This window comes from Carassius auratus, unplaced genomic scaffold (genome assembly GCF_003368295.1).
Source record: "Carassius auratus strain Wakin unplaced genomic scaffold, ASM336829v1 scaf_tig00215135, whole genome shotgun sequence".
NCBI classification, from domain to species: domain Eukaryota; kingdom Metazoa; phylum Chordata; class Actinopteri; order Cypriniformes; family Cyprinidae; genus Carassius; species Carassius auratus.
The window spans coordinates 39,198-49,552 of NW_020527948.1; the positions used below are offsets into that span (position 1 = coordinate 39,198).

A 10,355-nucleotide genomic window follows, 5' to 3' on the forward strand; every position below is an offset into this window, starting at 1 on the left:
TTGCCTTTAGAATGTATGTGAATAACACAGACAATGCAGATGATCAGCAAAACAAAGCCCAAGCCTGAAAGCACTGACCACATCACTGGGTTCATTGTTAGAGTTTGTGTAGTAACTGTTGAATTAGGCACTACAGTTGTTTTGAGAGAGAACATATTCATTATTCAGATTTTTCATTTGTCATTAAGTACCAAAAATGTGTAGAGTGCATGGATTGTCCTTAAAAAATGGAATGGAAATAAAGCAAGTAAAAAATAAAGCTCACCCACATATACATGCGTCCCATTTCCAAGTTCAACAGGTCCAAGCATAGGTAAATCCGCCCGTGCTTTGCAGTAATAGATGCCATTATGATTTAGGTTCACTGACAGCAGGTGCAGTGTTGCATTAATTGTCACAGATCCATTTACAAGGGATCTATCGTAAGTCACTGTTTCGATCGGTACAGTTTGATTATCTTGGAACCACTTCACCATGATTCTTTCCACGGGTGAATCAGCTTCAATGTGACAGGTGATGGTGACATCTGTGCCTTCTTTTGCTGTTATCTCAGGAATTTGCCACATAGATATGATCAGATTTGGCAAAGATACATCTCCAGGGACGAGACCTGCGAGAAAGCAGCAAGAAAGTAAAGCAATTAATTTGTTTTATTTCATCAAGCTATTGACAATAATATGTTGTGTTATCAAGGATGATATTACCTGTGAACCAGATGGTTACGAAGAGAGCAGAGAGACTGGTGCGTGTCATTTTATCTATACTGCAGAGACAGTGGGTTTCTCAAGTTAGCAGAAGCAGGTGTTTTTCATTTCTCCTGTGTGGTGTTTCCAGCAGTTTGAAACAAAGCATCGCCTTATCTGCATAAACGCACATGCTACGGTGACACCCACAGACCAGGGCCGTCGCTAGTGGGGTGAAAGGTTGTGATGATTTTAGGGGCCCACGGCTGAGGAGGGGCCCCCGGCGATCTCAACCACCTCAGGCCAGCTGAGGCCAGGCTAAAAAACTTCAAATTGCTCGTGTGTATGTTTAAACAGCTTTCTGTGTTTGTCTCTATTCTAGAATTCCACTTAGAGAGGACCCCCTTTCTGACATCACCCCACCCCTCTGAGCTCACAGGTTAGTTCCTCTATGAGCTTTACAAGCAGCTATTGTACACGGCAGCCGCTCGCCATATTCCAATATACAGCATACAACATACAACCCCATGGCAGCAGCAGCAGCTGTGGTCAGAGGTGTGTGAATTTTGTTTTTTCTACATCCCACACACGACCCATGCTCAGTAAATGAGAGCTCATACCCCAGTGGCTGGCCTATATAGCTTTAAGATTTCCTGTTCATGAAAACGAGTTAAGACATTGTTGAATTTCATGTTAATTTATTTTGTAGGCTCAACTCCTTCTCGCTCAGCTGGGTTTTTAGGTACCAGCAGCAGTGGGCCGATGGCAGACCTGTATGCAGCGGCCAATCAGGAATCAGCCATCAGTAGCTATATCAGCGCTGCAAGTCCCGCCCCCAGCACTGGATTCAGCCACAGCCTCGGGGTGAGTCAGTAACATGCAGTGTTGATACTGTTAACTAAAACTAATACTATTGAAAAACATTTTCAGTCATTAAAATAAAGCTTATTTATACATGTAGTAAAAACTGGAAATGTTGCTTTGGAAACTAACTTAAAATTGACTTCACGCTGAAGTACTCAAATTACAAAAAAAAAAAAAAAAAATCTAAGCTAAACAGCAGGGGAGAGCAGGGGCGAAAGTACCATTTTTCAGAAAAAACTTCATTTTAAAAGATAATGTTGTAGACAGATATATTTCTGCTGTGGCCAGTAACTCAGAAGTGTGATCTATCAATGCCAGGTGGGATTTTGTAGAAATGTAGAAAGACTTCAGTATAATTTCACTTTGAACATAAGTTGCACATTGTTACTTTCGACCCCATCGGTTGGGACGAAAGTAACATACAGGTGGGTCAAAAGTAACACAACAATATAAGCTAGATTTTTTTCTGTTAGTCTTATTTTTCTTAAGTATACCTGATTGTTAATAAATAACTGCAAACATATTTTGTCCTTTATCTTTGCAAAAAAATTATTAAATTACATTTTCATATTTTCATTTTAAATTTAAGTTTAAGTTCATCAGATGTCTTAAAACCTGACTGTATTTTTTTATTGTAAATTTCAATGTATTTTTATATAATAAAAACATTCTACAGAATGCACAATATAAAAATTTAATCACATTAGCATAATAAAATAAACTCTAAACATAATGTAACACAAGGCCTATTTATGTTTCTATCCAGTTGTTTTTATGCATGAATTCAAAATGTGCATTAAAACATCCGGAAACACTGCAAATTCACAGGTGGAGGTGTAAAAGCTGAGATATGGCTAAAATCTGAATATAAATGTGATGTAGAAGCTGCCCAGAGAGTGATGTTCCTCTATGTCCAGAAACGCCCTCTCAAAAACATCTGTATAAAACCAGACCTCTGGTCTGTCTTTCTGATCCTCACTCAGACATATTCTTTTGGTGTAATATGACATAAACATTTGTAAGAAATGATGCAAGGCACAGAAAGTCACAATATAGCTTGCACTGGAACAAAATAAATACTTTTTTTGACTGTAGCGGGACAAAAGTAACAATTGTTACTTTCATCCCGACAGGAACTCCTGACATTTAAACTCGATTTAATTTTATATTAAAAAAAATTGAAAATGCAAACTTTAGGATGTGTTAAAGCACTAAATAAACTGTAGATTGATCATTACTGTGACACATGAAACAAGAAAAACAACACGACTAATAAAAAAAATTACCGCTTCAACGATTTTCTTTTTGTACTCGAAAGCAGTTTTACAGACCTAACTTCCGGAAACGATGAGGAAATCACATGATATTTCTCAGCTCCGTCAAGGATTGCATGCTGAACATGCTGTCATAGCTGGGAATGAAAATTCAGAAAGAAGCTCGGAGAAAATCGCTTTGTTACTTTCGTCCCACGTTACTTTCGACCCCGCTCTCCCCTAGTAAACAACTAATTAAAATGATCAAATTACTAGTACTTAAACTATATTTTTTACTATATTTATTTGAAACCTGGAAATATAAAAAAGAAAGCTAACTGAATTAACAAAAAATATATAATTCACAAAAAAGTTATTAAAAACATGTTTTTTATATAAGAAATGCATTCAAATCATTGTGCATCTGAATTGCATTTATTCAACAAAGTGCCAAAATCTGATAACCACAATGATTTTTAATAAATGAAATTGAATTAAGTAAAAAAAAAATGCATGTTTTTCCTGTGAATTCGTTCATGCTGCATTAAAAACCATGCCTTGTTTTTACCCTTACAGGGCCCTCTGATTGCTACAGCATTTACTAACGGCTATCACTGAAATGAGTGACAGCTGAAATAGTATTCATGCTTCTGACGTCTTCCCTACATCTTAAGGAAGGATTTTTGAAGTATAATGTGATCTCAATCGAATATAATGGACGCACTCTACGTGCCGCAGGCTTTTATTATTTTATCAAGCTCTCTGACTTTGAATGGTTTTGGAGGAAATTAAACAACGTTAAACTGCTGGAATGTCAGCTGCAACACTATTAATGTGATGTGTCATATTTTCTGTTTATGAATTACTGTCACATCAGTCTCTAAACTAACCTCCTGCTCCTCTTATATAGAGCTAAACCTGTAAATAATTCGTTCATTTCTCAGTTTAAAATGCTAACAACGTAAGTGTATTTTTTTGTTGTTGTTTTAGATTTATTTCATTTTTATCTCTCGGTTCAAAGTTGTATCTTTTTTGTTTGTGATGACATTGTACATATAGGTATGTAACTGTAGAAAAGCCTTTTCATTTTAACAGCATATGAGCAATAATCTGTCAACTTGTGAATCTTTGTAGTGTATTTAAAAGGCTTAATCACTTTCAGACACATTTGGTACATTTTCTACTGAAGAATATACTGTGATGGGATGTCAAAATGTATATTTTGCTAGTTTTGCAACTGGATTTATTACATAGATCATGAAAATAGCAGTAATTAAAAGGAGAACATACTTGTCAGACTTAGATAAGACCTTGTTTGTGTAAAATATTGTATATACTATCTTTTTGATCTGGTGAGATCTATCGGCTTGATTAAAAGAGCTTTTTATGCTCAAGAACGCAAACACATGATATTCTGTGTCCAAAAATGCCCCCACCCCCTCCACGATTTGATGAACTTTTTTTTTTTTTTTTTTTGCGACAGAAGGCAATGTGAATGATGCTACTGTTGAGTGAATGTACTGTATGTCTATGTTTGTTCGAGAGTGAATGTATGTCTGATGCTGTCGTGATCTAATGTTATTATCTTCAGTAAGATGATTTAAAATGTGAATTGTAACCCCTATATCCATGCTGTTACGTTGCTTTTACCAAGTTTATATCTATAATGCAATTCCTTTAATCTCTTTTAGGGGTTTAAAGTAATTGTAATAATTGGAATATGAATGTCCTTCAATTAACTGAAGATTCTGGTACTGGTGAAAAAAAAAGTAGCAACACTAATATAAAGCGTTTATGAAGTAAACAGGATGGCTGTTATTAAGTGAAAGTTTTAATGTTTCTTGTTTGAAGCTTAAATAAAAAAATAATAAAAGTAAATTTGGAAATGCAAATTACATGATTTAAATCTGCGTGCATGATTCACTTTACACTTGAAGATGCCTGTTATTTTGTTAGTCTTTTTTTATTCAGCTGTGGGTTCAGGGCATGTCAAATAGCCCACAGTATGTTAATGATTATTTCTTCTGAAAGTGCACACTCATCACCCCAACACAGAAATCTGTTTTCACTGGACAGGTGTGAAAATACATTGAAACTAAAGATTTTGTTCAGGATGAAACCGTGTTATCTTATTGCTGAAGTATATGGCTAGTGCTATTACCGTTAATTTGCTAAATGGTGTTGCGTAGGCGGTAACACATATTAGTCTTTTTCGATAAACATCTCTGTTCTGACATTTAAACTGTTTATTTCTTGTCATCTTCTTGTATGACGCTTATTGTTGCAAAACTTGCTATAAGCACTGTACAAAGTGGTAACCTGCTATTGTTAGCTTGAAGAGCTATTTCCACCTGATTTACCTCATAAAAATGAGTTTTGTTGGTATTAATTAATTGTCGGTTGATTCACTGATGTTAATTACTATTTTGAGTTGAATAAATCCAGTTAATTTAGATGTTACCACATCAGGTCAACATCTTTATAGTGTGATATGAAAAACAAAACGTTAGAATAAAACTTTGCATATTGCTGTAACCACCGCACATGATAATTTCTCTGTTTCTAAATATAATTTTAACAATCGCTAATTCATAATTTATTTTGAAAGTTTCTTTTCAGTGCACTTATAATCTTAAAAATAAAAAGACTGTCAGATAAATGACTGGCAAAACATAATTTTGCTATAGGCTGCATATTAGTTTGACACAACTTTTTAAACAATGCAATACAAATAAGTTCAAGCATCACTACTAAACCCTTACCTGATCACTCAAAAGACACACAAAAATTAGATTTTTGAAAAACATTTATGTTAAAAATATATATGCAGTCTGAACATATTAAAGCTTAAAATAGACACAAATGTGAGCCACAGCATTTAACAATTCAGTCTTGAACATTGCATGAAGAAAAAAAAAGAAAAAAAAAAAAACTTTGGAAACTATATAAATGTATTTGCAGAAAAACCTTCACAAAACCAAACAGGACCAGAAGCTTGAAGTGCCATTAAAAGAGTCAATGGCATCCCATCTTATATGCAAGGTGAAAAAATTAAATTCATGCAAGTAATGCTTAACCTTCATCCTTTGGTCCTTTCTTTAAGTGGACCTCAGAGTATGTCACTGAATCCTCTGTGCATGTCGCTGAAGTAAGTGCCATAGCCGGACAGTTCTGAAAAACGTGCCATAACATGATATAATAATTGCATCTGGTTCCATACACTACAAAACAATGATATAATCAGTAAGTCATGACAACTTATGTTAAATTACTTTAACTCATCAAAATAAGTTGAGCAATTTCAACTCTTTTTATAAGTTATATGAAGTCCAATTTTATTTTATATGTCGGTTTGAAAAGTTGAAATGACTTTCACAACAAAGTTGAGTATAAGCTGAAATTTAAAGCAGCAACTGAACTTTTTTTCAGTTGAAATAGGTGGAATATGTTTTTTGTTTTTGTTTTTTTTGCAAAAAAAAAAAAAAAATCTCCATTTGCTTACTAAATTGTTAACATGTAATAAATAACTAAGCAAGATTTGAATACTAGTAAAGGCTCTTGATGGGCAATATTTAAAGTCAAGTCAAGTCTGCTTTATTGTCAATTCTTCCACACGTACAATTCATTCATACATACAGAGAACTGAAATTGCGTTACTCTCAGACCCCCGGTGCATACAGGTAACACTAACATTAGAGCCTAAAAATCTAGATCAAATATAAAATATAAGTTACAACTATACAATACACTATACAATAAGGGCATGTAAAAAATAAATAAATAAAATAAAATAAATAAAACTAAAAATAAAGCAGTGCAGGGCATATCTTCCCCTTGGAATTATAAGGTTCTATCTGCGTTCTGAGTAGTTTTGAGATATTAAGCTTTAAAGTTTTTGTTTTCCATAGACTTCTGTAGATAGAACCTTTTTGTTTTTTCAATAAAAAATCCCAAAATGTACACAACTTAAAATAAAACATCATAATGTAAATAAATTGTCACAGAATAAGAATATGTGAATAACTCAATTTTGATAAAAAAATGTCAGATAGAACCTTATAATTCCAAAGGGACGAGAAGTGAAGTGAAAAAAAAAAACATTGTAGTGCAAAAAAAGCTTTTTCAGTCAAAGGGCTCAAAGTGAAAAAGGGCTTAAAGAGCAGTGCTTTTATTTACTGTACTTCTTTTACTGTATTTACCTCTTTTCTTGATTTTCCACTGTCCCCTGGAATGTTTAATGGTGCATAAACAACATGATTTTGCTGAGCATCCGGACAGGGAGATCCATGGTTAACATCAACCTGAGAGTGAAATAATACATTGAAAAATACTACTTTTATTACATTTCTGAAAGACCATTAGCCCTGGCAATATTCAGAATCAATCAATCAAATAAATAAGCAAACAAACAAGTAAACATCACTTACTTGGGTTTCTTTTGCTCTAGGTTCTATTCTGCAGTGTCCTTTAAAAAAACATAACAGCTTGTTAAATTTTATAGTCACTTGAATTTAGTTTATTTAAAAATGCAATCAAATCTCAAGCACTGTGGGATAAACCCATAAACAATTAAGTTTAATAGAAATGTTAATTTTTTTCTTGCCTTTAGAATGTATGTTAATAACACAGACAATGCAGATGATCAGCAAAATGAAGCACAAGCCTGAAAGCACTGACCACATCACTGGGTTCATTGTGAGTGTTTGTGTTGTCACTGCTGACTTAGGCACTACAGTTGTTTTGAAAGAGAAGTACATGTTCATTTGACATTTAAAGTACCAAAAATGTGTAGAGTGTAGTATGGAAATAAAGCAGGTAAAAAAATAAAGCTCACCCACATATACATGGGTCCCATTTCCAAGTTCATCAGGTCCAAGCATAGGTAAATTCGCCCGTGCTTTGCAGTAATAGATGCCATTATGGTTTAGGTTCACTGACAGCAGGTGCAGTGTTGCATTAATTGTCACAGATCCATTTACAAGGGATCTATAGTAAGTCGCTGTTTCGATCGGTACAGTTTGATTATCTTGGAACCACTTCACCATGATTCTTTCCACGTGTGGATCAGCTTCAATGTGACAGGTGATGGTGACATCTGTGCCTTCTTTTGCTGTTATCTCAGGAATTTGCCACATAGATATGATCAGATTTGGCAAAGATACATCTCCAGGGACGAGACCTGCGAGAAAGCAGCAAGAAAGTAAAGCAATTAATTTGTTTTATTTCATCAAGCTATTGACAATAATATGTTGTGTTATCAAGGATGATATTACCTGTGAACCAGATGGTTACGAAGAGAGCAGAGAGACTGGTGCGTGTCATTTTATCTATACTGCAGAGACAGTGGGTTTCTCAAGTTAGCAGAAGCAGGTGTTTTTCATTTCTCCTGTGTGGTGTTTCCAGCAGTTTGAAACAAAGCATCGCCTTATCTGCATAAACGCACATGCTACGGTGACACCCACAGACCAGGGCCGTCGCTAGTGGGGTGAAAGGTGGTGATGATTTTAGGGGCCCACGGCTGAGGAGGGGCCCCCGGCGATCTCAACCACCTGAGGCCAGCTGAGGCCAGGCTAAAAAACGTTTCACTCTTGTTGTGAAAAATACATACAAAATATGTCAAAATACTTTCTTGGAAAGTATGTAAAAAAAACAAATCAACCATCGCGTTAGTTCAGTCAGGCCATGTTAGTCAGGCTCGCATCAGCTGACAGTCAGCTATTCCTGACATGTACCAATCCAGTCTTGACACCTATCACCTGTGGTCTATTTAAATTCCCATTATTCAGTATCTCTTCCATCGCATCGCTGCTTGCAATTAACTCCCTCCTCCAACCCCAACTCCACCAACTGAACCTGTAATCCGATCTAAACAGTGTCTTCATTGGAAGCAGTCTCTATGAAATTGTTTACAACTCATGTAATTGTGAATTGTAATTATATATGCTTATAATGGTTCTGTTCTGTACCCCAGGGGGGTTTGTCTTGCTGCTCTCCCCGCTCTGTCCAAGCTTGGCTGCATGGACAGGCGTGTGGAGTGTTGCCCAGAACATAACCATACCACCAACACTAACTGTATGCACTTATAATTTTCATAAATATACTTGACGGAAGTGGACCTGATTGAACTGTCGGTTATGTCTTAAGTGACAGTAAACAGTTGAGAAAAAAAATTGATGTTTATTATACTGGATGCGCTCATTGTCTCTTAAAGTGACCGCTGCTAATATAGCTACTGCTGTAATGTTAATCCAAGAAAATGGAAGAAAGAAAATCCCTCACTGCTCTTGACTGAATTACTTTGTAGTTTTACACAAGAATTAATGCACAGTCAAACCAACAATTATTCAGACACCAGGTATGTATTTTTATATATTATTTTACTAGTAGCTTCAGGACACTATAGTTAATGTATGTAAGTGAGTATAGCAAAATAAAGTGAACTATTATACCCAAAAATAATTCATATAGAGAACTACTAGTGAAATTTATTTTGGTTGTAGTTTGGTTGTAGTTTGGTTGATTGTAATCCCTTACATACCTTTCTGTCAAAGTTATCTAATATTATCAAGATTAATTTGTTCAGAAAATTTAACTCTTGTGTTCTTGTCATATTTTATTATCGTTTTCTAAACTATAGCAAATAAATTGTGATAATGTGAAAAATGTTGAAGGTGTCTAAATTTTTTTATGTTTGATTATATATTTAATTTTGACAGTGAAGACTATGCAGTGCTATTTTACATTCAATTATTTTCTGTCAAATACACATTCGTTTAACAAATTTGTTAATTTGTAATTTATTCAAAATATATTCAAATGCAATTCATACATACAAAAAAAATGCAATTCTTGAAAAGAAGAAAAAATTATTTTGGCATAATCATTTATTATAATTCTTTAATTGCAGCCTTATGTCTCACATGGGACAAAGAGTATTAAGCAAGCAAGTAATTCAGGTTGTTAAAATGCAATGTGGTGTGCCTCTGCACAATTAACATATTCTCCTTTCACATACATATATTTTTACTCTCACACACATACTTTCTCCTTTCACATACATACATTCTCCTTTCACATACATATATTTATACCTTCTTTTTTTATTGGTATCTATTACTTCCTGTTTAAGCAGGAAGTCACTCTCAGACCAGAAAATACAAGTGCAAGACTTGCTCAGCTCTTCCCAGGGGGGCAGAGTTTCATATTTTATTGAAGAATCCCTGGGCGCCGCCATTGGCTAGCAGACCCCCACCTGCTGTTAGCATTCCATTGTCTTTCCACACTAAGGAAATTTTCTACTGGCTCTGTTTGCCAGGGGTTTACATTTTTTACTTGCCTTGGCAAAATTTCCACAGGCCTGGCAGCAATCAATCAATCAATAAATCAATAAATAAGACTTACTGTTTGACTCTATCTATCTATCTATCTATCTATCTATCTATCTATCTATCTATCTATCTATCTATCTATCTATCTATCTATCTATCTATCTATCTATCTATCTTCATAGCAACAATATAGCAACCAGTGTTGGGGTATAGTTACTCAAAAAATG

At 34.8% G+C, this 10,355-nt stretch overlaps 1 protein-coding gene and 1 long non-coding RNA gene across 2 annotated transcripts; one reads left to right on the forward strand and one right to left on the reverse strand.

Annotated features, from left to right (window-relative positions):
* The first annotated feature begins 1,191 nt into the window (after positions 1-1,191).
* LOC113093764 (RNA-binding protein Musashi homolog 1-like) lies at positions 1,192-4,692 on the forward strand. The gene is made up of 3 exons (XM_026259325.1): positions 1,192-1,238; positions 1,393-1,547; positions 3,377-4,692. The coding sequence occupies exons 1-3, from the start codon at positions 1,211-1,213 to the stop codon at positions 3,416-3,418; spliced, it is 225 nt and encodes a 74-aa protein (XP_026115110.1). The 5' UTR covers positions 1,192-1,210; the 3' UTR covers positions 3,419-4,692.
* Positions 4,693-5,740: 1,048 nt separating this feature from the next.
* On the reverse strand, positions 5,741-7,270 carry LOC113093778 (uncharacterized). Its single transcript, XR_003287899.1, has 3 exons — positions 7,228-7,270; positions 7,000-7,101; positions 5,741-5,971 (listed from the first exon to the last, which is right to left on the reverse strand). It is a non-coding gene; the product is annotated as an uncharacterized LOC113093778 (long non-coding RNA).
* Between the last annotated feature and the right edge of the window lie 3,085 nt (positions 7,271-10,355).